Consider the following 20,916-nt stretch of genomic DNA (forward strand, 5'->3'; position numbering starts at 1 on the left):
TCTCAATTCTCTCCAACAGCTAAGGAACAGTTAAAAATATTTTAAAAACGCATCCCTTACCATTAAATCTCCCTCCCACCCTTTACTTGTCCCATGCCCTCCTCTCCTCCTTCCTGCTTATAATACAGAAATTTAGGAATTTCCTATTCTTATCAAATTGACCAATTGAGGTGAGATTTTTTATTCATTTGGGCAGATGAGTTACTCTTTTTAAAAAAAGGTAGCATAAGTACACCACGTAAGACTGTATCTTCTGTAAAAAGTATAAGTGATGACAAGTTTCTATTAATATTGCCTTTGACACAACCTTTTTGGTGCTCATTTAAGAGACAAAATTAATTATTCAGACATAACAAAATTAATGAAATAGGCTTGCTTCAGTTTTCCTAAGGAACTTACCATCTTAAGAGAAGGAAAAGGCTGATTTTCAGAAAAAGAATTTTCTTCTGCAACCACAGATTCTGAAATTTTAAATTACAAAAGCTCAGTAGATAAAATATTACTTTATCACTAAGATCTTTCCCTAAATTCTTAAGGCAAAAAAAGACATGCTAAAATTATGAAATCCTTTCATATATAGGTTTGAAGGCTTTTGTATTTATTTATTATTTGTAACCATTAAACCCCTAATTTTTGACATAAGCATCTGTTTTAAAGACTAGTTCGCAACATTTAATAGAAATACCATAGTTTGTAGCCCGAACAGTGATTCTTTTCTTATAAAAATTATAACATTACTTTTTAAAAATTCATCACAAGCAGTGATTTATTACTTCTCATTGTAATTAAGAACTATGTTATCTTGCTAAGACTATTTTAAATATCAAAATCAGCTCAAAAATTAGAAATTAAGGGAATCTATAGCTACTAATGTGATTTGGTTACCATTACATTTAATCCAAAACAGATTTGATCTTGAGACACACAAGATTTTTTTCCCAAAAGAGAAAAAAAAAATTAATACCAAGCTTTGCTCTTTAAAAAAAAAAAAGCCCACATAATACAAATTAGAAGAAAATCACGTAAAATTTCCCAGTTGAATAAATTAAAGGTAAAATTCATTTTACTATGGACAGTTCTGAAATATCTATAAGCCTGTAAGTCATTTTTGTGCTCTGGGGATATAATCTTTGGAGTCTTTAGGCCCTTTACAATTTTTTTCATAAAGTCATCCTAAGTATTCTGCTATCACAGCTGCAGATAAACACCTAATGAGTACCTTACTATACGCAGAATACTATAAATGGCTCGGAGAATGTATAAAAACATCTTCCCTTGGGACTGTAATAGAACAACAATAAAAAATAAAAACACTTTCCAGTGCTTTGAGAGGTTTACATTCTAGCTGAAAAGACAGGACATATACAAAAATAAAGGATACACTAAGCCCCAAATGAATGGCACAGGCTATTAAGTTCCATTGAAGTAGAAAGTAAAGTAGAATTACAAAGGGATTTTGTAAGAAGGACAAGCTTTGAGGAACCTGAGGCACCGAGTAGTTGAGTAAACTGCCCAAGGTCACAATTGGTAAATATTGTGACCTTGGGCAGATAAAGCTGGATTCAAACTCTGGGCTATGGAGCAAGATTCTATGATTGATATATTTTCTACTTTGTAATGTGAAGAATGTTGGAAAGACTGAAGGGTTCAAAATTATAGACAAGCTAAGAAAAATCCTAAAAGTAAAAAACCACGGTTATTATATATGACATATATATAGTATTTCTCTGATGACACATATATATGTAATATATATAGTATTTGTCTTATGACATATATATGTCACATATATATGACATATATATATGCATTTAAAGATTAATATATGAAAAGCTTTCATGTTTATAAAATTACATTTGGATAGCCCAGTATTATATTCATTAAAATGACTAAGAGTGCTAAAATGGGTAAGGAAACAGCATGTGTATGCTAATTATGAAATGAAAAGTGTTTCCATATATGTACGTACCTTTTAGATCCTTAGATTTTAGTGCAGTCACATGAGCAAGCTAAAAAAAAAAAACACACACAAAAATGCAATCATTAAAAAAGCCTTAGCTTATGAAGACATGTAATTTATGAAGAACTGTAACTTGAAGAGCTAGCATTTTAAACTATCAAACGGAGAATAATAAGTTAACAAAAATAAGGACTAATCACTGAATATATTTTATGTTTATACATACACATAAGATCATAGTCAAATACACAAGTAAGGAAGAAGAATATAAAAATTCTTAAGTTAGGAAACTGTTTATACTCAACCATTTATTTAGGTATCTACTAATGAGAACAGAAAGAGGGATCATATAAAATTACACGGTAAAACAAAATATACAAAGACCTTAGATAGTAACATTAAGTATAAAACCAACAACAGCACAAAAGGCCAATTGTAAAATAGTGAGTTACATAAAGAATGGCTAAAGCAGTCCAGAGGCAACCTATGATTATGGATGAGAAGGGCTAGCCCCTGTGGCCTCCAAAGGCAATAGCCTAGCCCCTTCAGGCATGCAAAAACCAATGAGGTCCACGAAAACACAGAAGACGGGTGAATTAACAGAAACCCATTCTTCTTAATAGAACAGAAAACCAAAGCATAAGTTCTCTGCATGTTGAATATATCATCTCCATGTGCAAAGAAAGTATTATCATATACAGACAGGTACAGTCTTAAAATTAAAAGATAATTCACATTTTATGCTATTATTACTACCTTTAACAACTGGAGTTGGTCAAATGTTAACTCCTTTACTGGGATTTCAAATAATTCCACTGGATCAGCATCAAATTTCTAAATAAAGAGAAAAGTGGGCCTCAAATTATTAACAAGTTTACCCTAGACAAGCCTAGTATCTTAGTTTACTGACTGATGCGAACAGTTTGGTGACTACAGTGAGCCCATGTAGAAGACCCCTTCCTTACTTAACACCAACCCCCCAGCTCTCAATTCTAGCTTTTGTTTTTAATATAAGTGGTAGTGCCGGGAAGAAAAAAGGAGTTGGGAGCAAGCTATGGCACTGAATACAAACTGAAACCAAAGCCAGAATACAGTGATTTCCTCTATTTCACGTCATCCTGTGTGTATTTTACCTGCCATCTACCATGCCACATGACTAGGAAATCAGCAGGCAACTACTACATGAGAACTAATTTCTGTCAGTAAGTTTCTAACCTTTTCCAAACCTTTTAAACTTAAGTTTGGTTAAAAATAGCCACAAAAGTCAATTATTACTAAAAATATGTTTAGCTATAAGCAGTAATACTTAACAGGCATTCTATCATAAATATTTTCCCTATGAGCAAATATGTTTTATTAGACTTTAAACAGTATCAAATGTTACACTGTTTAGGCACCTCTATCTTAATGAAATAAGTTGATATTCCACCAACAATCATCAATCCAACAAATACAGGGGTGGGCAAAAGTAGGTTTATAGTGGTAATACAAATAAATACAATGATAAACAATAATACAAGAATAAACTGTTTTGTGTACTCACAACTGAAAACCTACTTTTGCACACCCCCGTATACTAAAATCCATTACTTAAAAAAATAAAATCCTCACCCCAAAGATGCTTTTATTGATTTGAGAGAGAGAATGGGGGATGGGGGGAGAGAGAAAGAGAAGGAAACATTGATCGGTTGTTTCCTGTATGCACCCCAATGGGGGACTGAACTTGCAACCTGGGTTATGTGCCCCGATCAAAAATCAAACCTAGCCCTGGCTGGTGTGGCTCAGTGGATTGAGTGCAGTCTGCAAAGCAAGGGGTCGCTGGTTCAATTCCCAGTCAGAGCACATGCCTGGGTTTCGGGCCTGGTCCCCAGTAGGGGGAGTGTGAGAGGCAACCACACATTGATTGATATTTCTCTCCCTCCCTTCCCCCTCTAAAAATAAATAAGTAAAATCTTAAAAAAAAAAAAGAAATCAAACCTACAACCTTTTGGTGTACAGGACAATGCTTCAACCAACTGAGCCACCTAGCTAGGGCTAAAATCTATTACTTTTATACTCATTCATGTACATATGATATGGACATAAAAGTTTTTCTGGGAGAATACATAAGAAACTATTAAGAGTAAGGGAGTACAGCCAAGGGGAGAGGAAACTTTGTATTTATTTGATAATCTTATTAACTATTGAAAAATATCAGCTTAAAAATTAAAACTAAAAATACATACAATTCATTACTTTCATTCCACAAATAACTCACCCAATTTCAACTTAAGAGCAAGACAAAGAAGAAAACACATTTTTAAAAAAGGAAAAAAAGAGCAGGATAGAGTCTGGTGAAAAGGGAGTATCAATAATACTCTTCATTTAACTCTAATAGATTTTTAGAAAATAAAACTAGATTCATCAACCTCCACCTTGGTCAGTAAGATCCTTTCCACTTCTCTCCATCCTTCTTGTTTCACTGTGCACTAATGTTTCCCCACAGCAAGAACAACCTGCTCCATTTTCATTCAGCTACTCTTCTTCTTCTACTTCTGTCATCTAAAGGTGCATCTCCTTGCCTCCCTCTCCTAATACCATTTCACAGAAACAGAAGAGTCCATCTCTATACATCATAGTAACTCAAACCCATATGCCTGATAAGAATCCACTAGCAGGCAGAGCCAGATGCCTTGTCACCTACTAATACAACATGCAGTATCTGGTACCATGTTATACATGTTAGCAATTTAGCCTTAATTTAAATGAACTCCATGGAAAATAACACCTAGTACCTCATAACACTTGGTTAATTTATATACTAAGTTTAGGCACTATATAACTATCACAATTATGTTTGTACAACAATTACAATTTTTAAAAATAATCCTCACCCAAAGACACATTTTCATCACTGCTTTGAGAGAGGGAAGAAGGGAGAGATAGAAACATCGATTTGAGAGAGAAGCACCAATCAGTTGCCTCCCATAAGTACCCAGACCAGGGATTCCACGTACCCAAACTGGGGATCATATGCACCTGGAGAGGGGAATCAAACCCACAACCCAGGTGTGTGCCCTGACTGGGAATCAAGCCCACAACCTTCAGCTACGGGAACACTCCAACCAACTGAGCCACACTAGCCAGGGCACGATAATTACAACTTTTAAGAAATTATATGCATTTTCAAATCTCCTCTGGACTTGCTCTTCTATCATGCCCTCCTCTCCACTTTCACTGTCTCCATTCCAGTTCAGGCTTACCTTACACATTACTGTTCCCTTGCTTCTACTCTCTGTCCTCTTAAATTCCTCTTATTATCAGGTATCAAATTATTAACCTGGAAGTTTAGTTCTGAACATTTCTCTTCTTGGTTCTAAAGTCCTTCATATCTCCCTAGCTCCTACGTCTAAACCCCTTCACGGAGGCCCTGTTCCAACAGATATCTGCTCCAAAGCACTTTTCCAATTATTTTTCACTGTGGCTCTTCCCACTTTAGCCAAATCATACTAGTCTATTGTGAGGAAAAGCTTGAAGCAGAAATAGAAGGCAGCCTAGAAAACAAACACTCTGATAGCTTCTTCTCCTGACTCAATATAGAGACAGTTGCACACTGTAAAGAAGCCACCTAGAATGTCCTTGTTAGGTCCTATCAAAAAGCCAATTCAGCAATACAGCGACCCTCCTACTCTAGGACATTAACCTTCCTGTCTCAATGTTATAGGAACTTGAGAGAAACAAGGATTGACAGTAACTCACCAAAAAAATGAATTGGTCAGCTTTATTTAATAACCATCTATATATCTATTTTAAATGAAAGAATTTCAACATACCTTTTTCATAGTCAAACAACAGGTGAGGTCATGATATACCACAGGCACAAAGTCTTTTGAAAGATGTACATCAAATTCTACAAAGGCTGCACCCTGACAGAAATAAAGGAAACAAGTATTTGGAAACTGTCATCTGGCTCACAATACATTTGAAACTACAAGGACGTGAGAAATGTATTGTTCACTATAAAATCACAGACTTGTATACAAAAACATAAAACTTCTTTGTGATTCAATGCTACACTTCAAGCTTTATCCTAAAAAGTAATTTCTTCTCTTATATAAGTATATTCCTTTTTGCAAGAGCAGAGCAATTTTTCCTGACAAAAATGGGCACTGATCACTTGAACATGCCCTGGGGCCCCTCTGCAGTGGCTGACAGCCTTCACAGGCGTGTCACCTCTGCTACTGCTCTTGGCAGAAATGGAGCTGAGCAGGAGCCTGGAGCACAGGGCTACCTCATACCTCGTTGCCACTGCAGACCTTAGCTGGACAGCGTATCTTAAAGAGGAGGTGGGAAAAAGAATAAGCTGTGGTCTCTTAGTTCTGCTCCTTGATACATTTGAACAGAACACCACAGCCTTTTATAGAAAAACCTCTGTAACCAGATTACAGAGGAAACTACCACTGCTGCTGAAAAGACAGAGAAAGCAGAAATGGGCAACAAAATGATGCACATGGCAAATTTCCTGATAGAAGCCTAAACAGAAGGAAGGAGGGCAAAAATTAGAGTTAATGGGGTGGGGTGGAGGGATGGGGAGAAAATGCAGACAACTGTAATTGAATAACAATAAAATTTTTTTTAAAAAGACAAAAAAAATTAGAGTTAGGGATATATATTTTTTAAAGTCAGACCCATCTGATATATGAATTAGTTCAAATAAAGGCTGAGAATATGACCTGACACACAAATTTGTGTTCATTGCAAGAAAGCCAGCTGGGATCTAAGGAAACAAGGTCTGAGCTTTCTGTGACGTTTTATGGCCCAGAGAAGTACTGAGTAAGAATGGGTGGATACATTTCCAAACCTTGCCCAGCTAATGAGTAACATGGATAAGAGACTCAAAATGCAGAAGCCAAGTTCTCTGATGACTTCTAAAGCAGGAAATAAGCTTAGCTCCTTCTAGTATACAAACAAGACGGTAACACAAACCATTTCTACCAAAAAAACCAAACTACATCACCTCCAAATAGATGTAATGACTAAACGTATTGAATTATAGCTTTCTAGTTTAAATGTTTAATTTGACATGATCATCATCCTTTATGAAGATAATTTTACTAAGAGATAAAATCTGATCCCCAAATTCATGTGTGAATTTAGGAAACAAGGCAATAACAGACCCGAACCTCTTCAAAGATGTTTTTAACATTAAAACAAACCAATCATTAATAACATAAGATATTCTACATGAGTTACAAAGGAATTTATTAGAATACAAAATGAAAAGGCCACTGAAAACCTCTCTAAAAAGCAGAGACTCTGCAAGTTCTTTAACAGGAATCTTCATATGTTTACAGCTAATAAAACAATGTTTAGATTAGTTAGCTGCAATGATTAAAACTGGTTCCAAATAATAAACTAGAGGCCAACACATATTTAATATCATCTTTTCAACAAAAGTCAGAACTATCCATTATTAGTATTTATAAATATTGAAATAAATAATTATGATAAAATGTATCATTATTGTATGTACCACTAAGAGGGAAAAAGTACCACTGCCAGTCAAACCATGATAAAAAGCTAAGAAAGCTGTAAAACCCATCCCGATTTTAGAGATGTTACAATGTGAAAAAAGGCCCTGGCTGGGATGGCTCAGTGGATTGAGTGCCAGCCAGCCTTGGAACCAAGGGGGTCACTGGTTTGATTCCGGGTTGGTGCATGTGCCTGGGTTGTGGGCCGGATCCCTGATGGGGGGACACGTTGGCAGCAGCCACACACTGGATGTTTCTTTACCTCTCTTTCTCCCTCCCTTCCCCCCTCTCTAAAAATAATAAAATCTAAAAAAATATATGAAAAAAGTGTGTCTTACAATAGATGTTTGCTCATTTAAAGTGATAAAGTTAAACATCTGATGATTGAAGTTTACTTACTAAACTATTTTTAAAAAGGCAAAGTTTAGAAAGGCATGTAGAGGACATTGTGGTAAAAGTGGAAATAAAAGAATGAAATGTTCCCTCACTTGTCCCCTGGTTTAACTCTGGAACATGAGACTTTTTAACCAGGTACAGAGAGGAATGGGAGGTAGGAGGGGAATCTCAAGTTCTTAATTTAAAAAGTCAACTTGCAGCTGCTGATAAAAACTAAAAGCTAAAAAGACTCTAACCCTTTAGAACTGGATGAAAGGAGTTAAAATTTTAACATTAGCATTATTCCCAAAGCAAGTATCTGAATGAGCACATTATTTGGTTGATGAAAACACGTGCTTAATGGGGAACATTTTTCTTGCCCAACCACTCAAAAATATAAATTTTTTATTTCAAAAAAATAAAGGATGCCTCTAATTCCATTGTTTTTATCTCAACTGCACCATGAATCTAAACACAAATGTCTAGATACTTCAACTTCCCTTAGAAACATGTTCAGACAAAGCATAAATACTCATTCCCCTTTTTAACCTATTAATGCAGACTGGAGAAGACTCCCCAGACTGACCCATATTTCTCTACTTTTCTACCTTTGGACCAACAGTCCAAAGTTATAAAAAGAGAGATTCACTTACATGACTAGCAGCATTTCTTAAAGAAGCAATAGTATTTTCCTGAACTTTAGCAAGTCTGAAAGAGAAATGTATAGAAATGTAGTTATCATATACTATAGAGAAGATAAAGAAAATGTAATAAAGAAGCCAGCTACATTTCCAACCATGGAAACAGCATGTATTCTCTATTTTGAGACTAATTTTGCCATTCCCAAAGTAAGACTCACCGTCACTTGGTTGGTGTGTGCATTTATTCCCAAATTATAAGTATTTACAAGCTAAATATACACATATCCTATGCTAACACAGCCTCCCCAGGTGAGGTGACCAATAAAGAAGAGAACCTTTGCAATGCCTGGAAGTAGTAGAAATACTGAAACTTGCTCCTTGCGATGAAGCCTCGGATGACTTAATACTGGCAGACTGGAGGAATGGGAAAAGGCTGACACTCCAATAGGGTGGAAGTATGGAAACTATACTGAGAACAGGTGAGGAAGCTGAGACCCAGAGAAGGCAACATGCTAAACGTCAGGACCACAATGCAGGCACACTTATGTCATCAGGCTGACTCTTTTGGCATTAAGCTTTTTGTCCTGGCTTTCTAGTTTGTTTTTTTCAAAAAAGATGTATTTAATGAAGTATAGTTGGCATACATTAGATTAGTTTCAGGTGTACAACACAGTGATTCAACATTCACATACCTTGTGATACGATCACCACAATTAGTCTAGCAACCGTCTGTCAAAGTTATTACAGTATTATTGGCTATGTTCTCTGTGCTGTAAACTACATCTCCATGGCTTATTTATTTTACAGCTGGAAGCTTGTACCTCTTACTCCCCCTTCACCTCTTTCACCCATTCCTCCACTCTCCTCCTCTCTGGGGCCTGGCTTTCTAGTTTTAATGTCTCTCTTACCAATTCATTAGAATATTAGAAACACTAATGAGAATCTTAGAGAGTCAGTTTCTAATTAATTTGAATTGGGAAACCCAATCACCAAATTAAATTTAAATTGCAGGGTAATAATAAAAGAATCATTTGACCTTTTTTCAGTCAAACCAATTTAACATTATCAAGTTTGAGCTACCAAATGCTAACACTGCTCAAACATTCAACCTACTGAGCAGTTGTTGTAGAATTCCCTGCACCTCGATGTCCAACATCCAGTGGTGTTCTTGGCTTCCAGTACTTGGAAAATGAAGATTTCATGTCACAACTGTATCCTGGTAATGGCTTAATAATTATATAGTCAACTTTTGTAGGGAAAAAAAGGGAGGGGAGACAAAAATAAAGACAATTAAAAAGGCCATGATGAGCTCAATTACATTTAAATACCACTCAAACTAGCTTTATCAATCTCTACCAAATAGGAAAAAAAATCAACAAGTCAAAACTGATTGAAAGCTTCCAGAAAGTTCAACAGATATGTCCTTGTTATTATAGTTAGTATTCTAAAACAAATCACTAATTTGATCTTTAAAATTCTCAAGAGCCCAATTTGAATCTAATAAAAATTTTAACTCTGCTTATTTGTAAAGGACCACCCTGCTTCTCCAAGCTTACCTCTCACTCTGCCTATTGTTTTTCTGGAATTTCTGCTCATGATAGGAAGAGTAAGGATGCCAGCACTCTTCCCACTCTCAGCAATGGTGGATGATAAGAGGCAGGCCGTACCCACATGTCCAGGAAGAGCATCACCCTGAACTACATGTTCACTGAGATCTTCCTGAAAAAATGAGGTTTAGAATAATCCAAATTCTTATACTTCAATATTTTCCATTTAAAGATCAAAACACTCTATGGAGGAAGATCAATAAGAAATATAATCAAATTTATATCCACGTGATTTAGAGAGCATTTTTTGGTAATAACTAATACTTTTTTGTACATATTAAGACTTAAGACTTTCTGTGTTACTTCATTAATCATAACTCTGCTGACTGGCACTTCTGATCCTCTAATATGTATCAGGTGAATTTAAAGCCCTGACTGAAAGTTACTAAGTACTGTATATTCAAAGACTAAGATACACTTGTAGCAAGCTTTTTAATGTATATTATATTCTCTAAAAATGCACCCACACAGGTGATATAGGGGGGATGGCAACTCTCCAAGAAATCGGATACTTTGACAAAAAGGGTATTTTATCAGTCTAGTTTATAAATAAAATAGTATTTCCAAAACTACTAACCAAATGAAAGGGAAGTAAGCTGTTCAAGAGATTATAAGTAGGTCCTTAAAGAACAAGGAAACATTACAACCAGAACTTCCTATTTTTATAATAAAATCCCACAGATCTTATTACTTAGGTAAGATCTAATTATATTTTCTTAAAGTGTTTTTAGTTTTTTGAAGGGAAAAAAAACAACTTTGAATTTCATCTAATGCAAAGTAGCTAAAAAGCCACTCACAAAGGTTATGCCTAGCCCTGGCTGGTGTGGCTCAGTAGATTAAGTGCCACCCTGCAAACTGAAGGGTCACTGTGACCCTTCGCTGTCAGGGCACATTCCTGGATTGTGGCAGGTCCCCAGTTGGGGTTTTGGGGACATGTGTGAGAGGCAACCAAATGTTCTCTCTAACACACTGATGTTTCTCTCCCTCTTGTTCTCCCTCCCTTCCTCTCTCTCTAAAAGTAAATAAAATCTTAAAAAAAAAAAAGGTTATGGCTAAAGGAATGATCAAATTAAACAATTCAAAGATTATCATTTTAACTATGTGCAACAAATATTACTCAGTGGGTTTAAAACCATTCTGAATTCTGCCATTTTCAAGAAAACTGTGGCTAGCTGCTACTGCTAGCCAAGGTGTATTCCCCATACCCTCAAAGATTTAAACTTTAATCTCCTGGAAATGGGAATGGAAGTGCCAAAACAGTCTAAGGAAGTGGTGCATATAACTACTGAGCACAACAGAGCAAGAACCTCAGGGGAGGGCTGAGGATTATCTGAGGGAAGCATCTGAGCAGCCAATAAGCTAGAAAGCTTTAGTGTAAGTGTAACAAGTAGCTATAAAGTTGGCAGCACAGATTCTGAACATTCTGGCACAATTTTTATAGCATCTCTTTTTAATTACATATTTACAATGTCAAGTAAAGTTGTAAAAATGAGCCTACTGGTACAATGAATCCTTATAATAAAATGCCTCAATAAACCAGACTTCAGTCATGAAGAGGACTCAATCATGTTAGTTACACCACGTTGCCTACCAAGAGTTACACAGCCTGCCCATCCCTCTATTTATCCTTGGGGGTTCCTTTAGACGTAATTCATCTATATTTAGAACAAACACAGACATCAGGATATCTAGTCTTAATTTGAAACTAATTCTGCTGAAGTTCTCTTCATTATATTCTTAATAGTACCTGAGTCTGTCAACTCTAAGTTTTTTGAACCTGCTAAAATGTATAGAGGATTAAACATCTAAAATGTACAAGTCATGGGTTTACACAAATTAGAGTACAATAAAAATCAAAACATATGTAAAAATAATCTCATGCCTGCATTCTTTCTCAACCCCCTCAAGTCAAAGAACTACTCACCTCAAAAAAATCAAATATTAATTCCAGGTTATCTGGTTCCATTGTCTGTATGCTATACTCTGTCCAACGATCAGGCTGTAAGCCATACCCACATTCTGGCTGCGAATGCCTGCACTTGAACTCATTGTCACTTATTAAGGATATCTCCAGGCTATTGGACATTTTGTGAAGGACAGTGGGAGACACCCTATCATCATCATCTTCCTCCAGACCCTCTATTGTCAGCTTTACCCTAAACGAGAGGAAAAAAATAATGAAATGCAAAAAAGTAAAATAGAAGGAAAACTCATACAAATGTTACCTAAGTACTAAAATTCAGAAGTTTTCCCTGAATATTCAAAATCTTCAAGAAATAAAAGTAATACAGGGTAGGGCAAAAGTGGGCTTACCATTGTCAGTATGCAAAAGTTTATTCTTATATTATTAAATTATTGTATTACTATCCATAAAAATAACTAAGTCTACTTTTGCCCCACCCTGTGTATTAAACAAAGATTACACTTGCTACAGGTTAAGGCATTAGGTATATTTCATAAAATACTGATGTTTTAATCTACATATATTTCTTTTTTTAAATATCTTTATTGATTATACTATTACAGTTGTCCCATTTCCCCCCCCCCCACTCTCCCCCTATAGTTCATGTCCATGGGTCATACATATAAGTTCTTTGGCTTCTACATTTCCTATACTATTCTTACCCTCCCCCTGTCTATTTTCTACCTACCATTTATGCTACTTATTCTCTGTACCTTTCCCCCTTCTCCCCCTCCCACTCTCCTGTTGATAACCCTCCATGGGATCTCCATTTCTGTGGTTCTCTTCCTGTTCTACTTGTTGGCTTAGTTTGCTTTTGATTTTGTTTTAGGTGTGGTTGTTAATAACTGAGTTTGCTGTCATTTTTACTGTTCATCTTTTTTATCTTCTTTTTCTTAGATAAATCCCTTTAACGTTTCATAGAATAAGGGCTTGGTGATGATAAACTCCTTTAACTTGACCTTATCTGGGAAGCACTTTATCTGCCCTTCCATTCTAAATGATAGCTTTGCTGGATAGAGTAATCTTGGATGTAGGTCCTTGCCTTTCATGACTTCAAGTACTTCTTTCCAGCCCCTTCTTGCCTGTAAGGTCTCTTTGGAGAAATCAGCCAACAGTCTTATGGGAACACCTTTGTAGGTAACTGTGTCCTTTTCTCTTGCTGCTTCTAAGATTCTCTCCTTCTGTTTCATCTTGGGGAATGTAATTATGATGTGCCTTGGTGTGTTCCTCCTTGGGTCCAGCTTCTTTGGGACTCTCTGGGCTTCCTGGAAGTCTATTTCTTTTGCCAGATTAGGGAAGTTCTCCTTCATTATTTGTTCATGTAAGTTTTCAATTTTTTGTTCTTCCTCTTCTCCTTCTGGTACCCCTATAATTTGGATGTTGGAATGTTTAAAGAAGTCCTGGAGGTTCCTAAGCCTCTCCTCATTTTTTTTTGAATTCTTGTTTCTTCATTCTTTTCTGGTTGGATGTTTCTTCCTTCTGGTCCACACCGTTGACTTAAGTCCCAGTTTCCTTCGCATCACTATTGGTTCCCTGTACATTTTCCTTTGTTTCTCTTAGCATAGCCTTCATTTTTTCATCTAGTTTTCGACCAAATTCAACCAATTCTGTGAGCTTCCTGATTACCAGTGTTTTGAACTGTGCATCTGATAGGTTGGCTATCTCTTCATTGCTTAGTTGTATTTTTTCTGGAGCTTTGATCTGTTCTTTCATTTGGACCATTTTTTTTTTTTTTGTCTTGGCGCACCTGTTATGTAAAGGGGCAGAGCCTTAGGTGTTCCCGGGGGCGGGGTGGGGTAACGCTGGTTGCTGCGCTGTGACACTGTACATGGGGGAGGGGCTGAGAGGGAGTAATGGCGCTTGCTCCACTCTCCAGCAGACTTCAGTCACTCCCTCCAACACCCACAATCAATGGGGCCCCTCTAGTGCTGATTCCCGAGTGGGTGGGTTTGTACATGCTCTAGGCCCCTGTGGGTCTCTCTGACGACCTCTCCTGTGAGGCCGGGAGTTTCTCCTGCTGCTGCCCCAACCCCCACGGATATTTTCAATCAGAGGTTTGAGGCTTTATGTCCCCACGTGGGAGCCCTGGGTTGCGCAGTCTGTTTTGCTCCTGCCCTGTTCCTCCCGGTTTATCTATGTGCCAACGTGGGGCTGCAGGGTCTGCCAGCCACCACCTCTTGGGGTCTGCTAGCTGCAGCCTGGCCTGTCCCGTTCCACAATCCACCACCTAGCTGGGTCTGCCAGCCGCCACCTTGCCGGGCATCCTGTCTGCCCCGGCTGCCCGTCTCCACCCCTCCTACCCCTCTGGATGAATGTTTCTTATCTCCTTGGTTGTCGGATTTCCACGCGGTTCGATTTTCTGTCAGTTCTGGTTGTATTTTGTTTTTAAATTGTTGTCCTTCTTTTGGTTGTGCGAGGAGGCACAGTGTGTCTACCTACGCCTCCATCTTGCTGGAAGCCGTACATATATTTCTTTAAAGTATCAAAATAGACAAATGCTCATTATGCCTAAGGTTGTTTTCATTAATTTTTAAAAATGAATCTAAAAGGTATTCACTGTTCTCCAATTTATAACTGGCTATCTCCATTTCTTTTGAGAAGTTTAACAAATGCATATACATAAAACAAATGCAAAATTGAACCAGATTCTGTTAATGTGCACTAAAATTATTAGACTGGGAGGTTGTAAACTAAAAATGTCCCCCTTTCTTCTACCTTACCACAGTGAATTGAGGTACTTTGTGAAAAGTATATGTATATTTTTTCATGCTGTATTATGTTTTATTTCTTTTAATCATCTTTTATTAATATTCAAATACAGTTGTCTCTGTTTTCCCACCACCACTTCACCCCCCACCCTCAATCCTACCCCCCTTTGGCTTTGTCCATGGGTCCTTTATACACATTCTTTGACAACCCTTTCCCTTCTTTCCCCAATTATTTCCCTCCCCCCTCCCCTCTGGTTACTGTCAGTTTGTTCTTTATTTCTATGTCTCTGGCTATATTTTGCTTGTTTGTTTGTTTGTTTTGTTAATTAGGTTCCACTTATAGGTGAGATCATATGGTATTTGTCTTTTTAAAAGTATATTATTAAATAAAAACACTGAATTAAGTATATTTGAATGTATGCCATCTTTTTATGTGTTTGTATATATTTACATACATGTGCTTTTTAAAAATGAAACAAATGAACCAAAACATAAACCAAGAGTCTAAAACTCTTACAGGCCTCACAGCAATGAAAACAAAGACCAATTACCCATGTCACAGGGCCACAGACTAGTCTCCTCCTTATGAAAGGCAATTACTTGCACAGAGCGCTTGTAATGCCAAAAAGTACTCAACTCTAGATATTACTTGCACCAATTGAAATGTACTTAAACACTTCTAATACTATTTATGTAGGAAGCAATGTTAGTGCATAGAGCATCAGTTTTCGACCTTTTTCATCTCATGGCACACATAAACTACTTACTAAAATTCTGTAGCACCAAAAAATGTATTTACTGCCAATCTGACCCCAAAAATAGATGTAATTTTGATTCCCTTCACATAGGATGGCTATTGTGTCGGCTGCTGTCATTTTTTTATTTGACAATTTAAGGGAAAAGAGGTCAGTGCTCCTAAATAAATAGGTAAAACATACAGGTTCTGTATGTTTTAAAAATTCTTGCAGCACACCAGATGAAAATTGCTGGTATAGAATAACAACTGAGCTACAAAAACTTTTCATTTTAGATTTAAATGGGATCTGACTGATAATACAAATAATGGAATTGTATTAGTGGAGCCTGCTCTCTCTGCATGGCCTCCTGCCTCCAACCACTGCTGAGCCTTGTCTCTCAGCCACATAATTCTGAGGTCTCCCAGAGTGGACATCTATATAGATTATTTAATTAGTAATACTGTTCTGTAATCATACTATAAAATCAAAAGTAGCACTTCAACAATCCAAACAAAAATCATCATCTCTTCTCATAAACTGAGCTCTCAGGAATAGTTCTAGACAACCGATTCTATTGGTGAACCTGAAGGAAGAAACATTCTCTACCAGGATACATAAAGAGAACACAAATGAACAGTATTTAACAGGCAAGAAAGACATGGAAGATAAAAAGGCTATTCTGTCAAAAGCAATGTGCATCTACAAAAAAAAAAAGGAAAAAATCACATTTAAAAGGATCTATGAAAGAATTTGTTAAAGGTTTTCTTCAAGTAGCTACATAAATATTATAGCCTACCATTGCTTTTCACTTACTGAAGTCAACTGAAAGAGAAACTTGTGTTTAAAATTTGATGGTAGTAAGATAAAACAGCATGTCTAGTTTATTTAACGTGCATAAGCTGCCCTGGCTGGGTGGCTCAGCTGGTTAGAGTGTTGTCCCAATACACCAAGGTTGCAGGTTTGATCCCTGGTCAGGGCACATACAAGAAACAACCAATGAATGCATATGTAAGTGCAATAACAACCTGATGTCTGTCTGTCTATTTCTCTTTCCCTCTCCCTCTAAAATCAATCAATAAAAATAAAATAAAATGTGTAAGCTGTTGCTTAATTTTTAAAGTCCTTATATCCTTTCAGGTAAGTTTATTTCCTACCCCGTGAAATTTTGGTCTATCACTAATGCAAATTTGGGCGTGGGGGGAGATGGTCAGAACAAACACTGGTTTTTAATTATGCATGATTACTTCAATAACAACCTATTACTAATCTGTAGAGTCCAATGAAGTATGGTTGTACAAAAATATTCTAATTTAAGCCAAGGCGACAATGTAATATTACATACACTAACACTCCAAATAATTTCTTTAAACAAGAACAGGATAGGACTCAGCATACATTTACAAACCAATCAGAACCCCAACCACTAACATCTATTAATTTCTTAATTACGGTCAAGGAAAATAATCCTAATAAGCCCAACCAACCAAGGCTTTATCTTCTACTGCTAGTTTAGTTCAAGGTCTTATGCTAATTAGACAGTTTATAGCTATTATACAATTTATTTGCTTCTTTTAACATGTAGGTAGAATATTCAATTATATGACTAACTGGTTAGAGAATCTTTGCAGTCAAATGGATCCTGCAGATCAACCATTTGGTCCAACAGCCTCGGTTTTTCTGAAGCAAAGCAGAGGCCTAGAAATGCACAGAGACAAGGTACACCCAAAAGCCTTTACAAACTCTCAGAGCAGCCAAGGCAAATAACTATGAAGGGTTACGCACCCTTTCCCTTATGTATTTTATGATTGGGATAAGTATTATAATATTTAAGCAGTTATGGTAAAACATTTAAGGATTTTCAAACTGCAGTATTATGAATTATATCCCAATGACAGAGCGGCCTGGGTTACTAAGAAGCCAGTTCACTCAAAGGTGTATATAATGACATTATAGTAAAATAAAGTTACTATTTATTTAGCTATTCACACAAAGCTTGACATCTACTTCTTAAAATTAATATAGGATTAAAAAGAAACTAATATGGAACTGCTATGATAATGGCTATCTTTCTTCATGGAAAGATTTTCATTTTTAAGCCATAGGAAAGTTGAGGACACTGAAGGATATTTCCAACAATCATTTTTCTGTTTATGCCATTCTGCCCTCATTTAGCACAAAATCATTTCCTTATATCAATCTTAAACTAGCGATTTATTGCTACACTAAGAAATTATAAATGGAATAAACTACACAGATGCATAAGCTTGGGAATCATTTACATAAAAAACAGATTACACTAGCTTCAAATTTAGAGATTAAGACTAACGTAAGTACATGTAACTGCAGCAATCTGAGGCAGGGCAGCAGGTCACTATTACCAGACCCTACGGTTATTAGAAAATGAGACATTATAACTCTGCTCTTTTCTCAGTTTATACACTTTAAGGCTAACACCAGAAACCTATAGCATTAGCGATAATAAATGGCCTAAGTAACAAACACACATGGTCCTACCTAAATCTAGACTTTTTAAATTTCTTCTTGGTTATTGAGACAGGAGGCTTTTCAGAATAATGCAAACGTAATCTTATTTCAGTCTGACATGTCAGCCATCCCGAATCCAAAGTCTCAACACCATCTGGTAAGTAATAGAAAGAACAATAATTACTATACATATTTTTTAAAATAATCCAGGAAGTACAATACATGCTGACGATTCTAGTTCACATTCAGATTTTAATACACTAAAGTTATATGTCACTGGTATATATATGTCACTATAATTGTCCAAGGAGGAGCCAATCTATATGTAGTCTTAAATTTGTCATTGAAAAAGAACTTTTATATGATAAAAGGGGGAAAATGTGAAATGAATGTTAACAGTAGTCATAACTGAACAACTTAAGTAAATAAAAATATTGTTACAATCCATTCTAAATCCATTAGCGAAGTAATACAAATCTATTTCAGAAAGAATACATGTTCCAAGATGGTTTGTAACCTACAATTGTTCCATTAGAGATTACTACCAAGCTTCCAAAGTTTCCCAGACATGAGATATATATCCATGAGATATTTATTCAGCTGAAACTAGTTATACCAATAGTGCTGGGGACTGAGATATGAGAGGGTAAGAATAAAACTGAGTCAATCCTGTAGGCTCACATTTATATATTGTACCACAAACTGCACAACTATGATAACACTGTGTTAGCCCGGTTTAATCAGAATTTCCTACTAAAACAGGTAATACATTTTTTATAATACTATAGAGTTGCCAACTGTTTTGGACCTAAGTTTTTCAAGAGGACTTTAAAAAAAAAAGTCAAGAAACATTTTTTCTTAAATATAACTTTAAAATGTTTAATAATAATTAGCAAATTTTAAAAATAAAGAGAAGTCACTATCATCTCTTAAACTGTTTTCAGAAATATAAGAAGTTGGAGATATGGCTTTCCATCCAAAAAGCTAACTAAAGCAGAATTTAGAAAAACAAAATTTCCATGCATTTTAAAAGAGGTAGCTAGATGGAGGTGGGCAAAGGGGGGGAAAATGGGGATGGGAGGAGACTTTGCCTGGGGCTACGGGAGAACTGTGCAGTATGCAGATGATGTTTTATTCAGTTGTACACTTGAAACCTGCATAGTTTTGTGAACCAATGTCATACCAATAAATTCAATTAATTAAAAAAATAACAGATATATAATGTCATGCGTTACAGTTGAAGAAATGAGAAAACTATTCCTCCATAAAGCTCTCCGAAACATGTATTACAAATATCATCTTTTGTAAATAAAAAGGACAAGACTACAAAATACTAAACATTGACGCTATTTAAGTATTTTAGATTACCTTATGATGTAATACAAATAACCCCAAATAAAATCCAAATTCCTATCCAAACACTGCCAAAGCATGTACATTTCTAAAAATATGTGTCCCTAGTAAAACCACAACCAAAACATTCAGATCTGTTCCTTCCTGTTCTGGACAGGAAAGCAAACTGGTTATCAGCAATCTATCTCTGGTTCAGTCAGCACAAGCAGACATTCTGCCCACCCCTTTACAGTTACAGGGTTTGATTCCTATAGTAAAGTATTTAAAATGAAAATGCAGTTTGGCATAATGCTGATACATTGTGAGAATTCAAGTCATTGAAAACCTGAATTCTCAAGATAAAGTGTTTACTGAAGCAGAAGTATGCAAATGCGTAACATTTTCAGTGTATTCAGAGGTAAAAGGATTTTCTAATATACTGTAAATTAAAAGTTAAAAGACTATGCCAGAATTACTAGAAGATTCTGCTTAATCTGGATTTTACTGTAAATGAACACGAACATACAAAACACATAAATTTAGCTTAAGAATAACATTTCACACCTTAAATGTTTAGAACTGTTCATATCATTTTCAAACATAATAGTGTTAAAAAGTGATGGTATTAACATTAACTCAAATACCTGAAATCACCAATCAAATAAAAACCAAAATGATAAAATTTTAAAGCATAAGAATTATACATCCTGGAAACTATTATTTAAGAGAATGTTATTTGTTTCTTGGATTCAGCCTCTATTTTCAATATCCAACTCTGTCACATTCCCCTATGCTATTTGCTTCTAATGAATGTTGCATAGCATCTCAACCATATCAGTAAAAAATTTGAAAACTCAGTCTCACTTACTGTGGATTCCAAATTGTCCATCGTCAATAATAATTTCATTTTCTAGAATTGAAGGAAAATAGAAAAGCTAGTTAAAATTCACGATGTATATAGAATAAACAATTGAGAAATTACCTACCTTAAGCATTTTTTTAAAATATAAAATTTTAAATTTTAAAGCAGCCCAAAGTGAATAAGCATATTTATTGTAGCCCTCAATATAGAATTCCCTTTGAAGAAGGCTATTAAACAATAACAGTTCTTACATACTTGGTGATCATTCACGATGTTACAAGGAAGAGAAAGCAAACTCCTCAGACAGGTGCTCTAGAGGCACCGGAACAAACCTCCACACCCACCAATGTGTGACTGACAGATTGCTGGACAACAATATCTCCTGGTTTATTTTTTAAACCAAAGGTCTTGGCACAATTAAAATGCTTATTCTTATGTAATGCATATTCTGAACTTATCTAAAATGTAATTCTCCTCATCTGTCTTGTACAGCCAGCTAAAAGCTTTACAAACAGCGTAAACTTACCTGTATACTCAGAGCTGTGAGGAACTACCAAAACAGTAAGTTCTAGCACATACAGCCCTCCTAAACAGAAAGTTCAACTGAACGAGACAGGCCATCAAGCCCCACCCGCTGAGTAACATAGTAATTCCCTGCTCTTTCCTCTCCTAGTTTACTTTAAATATGTCTAAAATATTTGTCAAAATAAGTGTTATAGTTCCCAATGAAGATTCTC

General features: G+C 35.9%; 1 protein-coding gene across 2 annotated transcripts in view; it reads right to left on the reverse strand.

Moving 5' to 3' along the window:
* The window catches only part of GPCPD1 (glycerophosphocholine phosphodiesterase 1), a 55,053-nt gene that overhangs the window by 14,810 nt on the left and 19,327 nt on the right, over positions 1–20,916 (reverse strand). For both annotated transcript variants that reach the window (XR_008427044.2, XM_053925935.2), the window contains exons 6-15: positions 20,186–20,227; positions 18,016–18,139; positions 12,018–12,249; positions 10,043–10,205; positions 9,600–9,732; positions 8,499–8,553; positions 5,773–5,865; positions 2,717–2,794; positions 1,970–2,009; positions 400–461 (exon numbers count right to left, since the gene is read on the reverse strand). Coding sequence is in view for 1 of the 2 variants with exons in the window: in XM_053925935.2 (XP_053781910.1) it covers positions 400–461; positions 1,970–2,009; positions 2,717–2,794; positions 5,773–5,865; positions 8,499–8,553; positions 9,600–9,732; positions 10,043–10,205; positions 12,018–12,249; positions 18,016–18,139; positions 20,186–20,227 (1,022 nt within the window). In the remaining variant the exon portion in view is untranslated. The remainder of the gene's footprint in view (positions 1–399; positions 462–1,969; positions 2,010–2,716; positions 2,795–5,772; positions 5,866–8,498; positions 8,554–9,599; positions 9,733–10,042; positions 10,206–12,017; positions 12,250–18,015; positions 18,140–20,185; positions 20,228–20,916) is intronic.

The sequence above is a fragment of the Desmodus rotundus genome, chromosome 6 (genome assembly GCF_022682495.2).
Source record: "Desmodus rotundus isolate HL8 chromosome 6, HLdesRot8A.1, whole genome shotgun sequence".
Taxonomy (NCBI): Eukaryota; Metazoa; Chordata; class Mammalia; order Chiroptera; family Phyllostomidae; genus Desmodus; species Desmodus rotundus.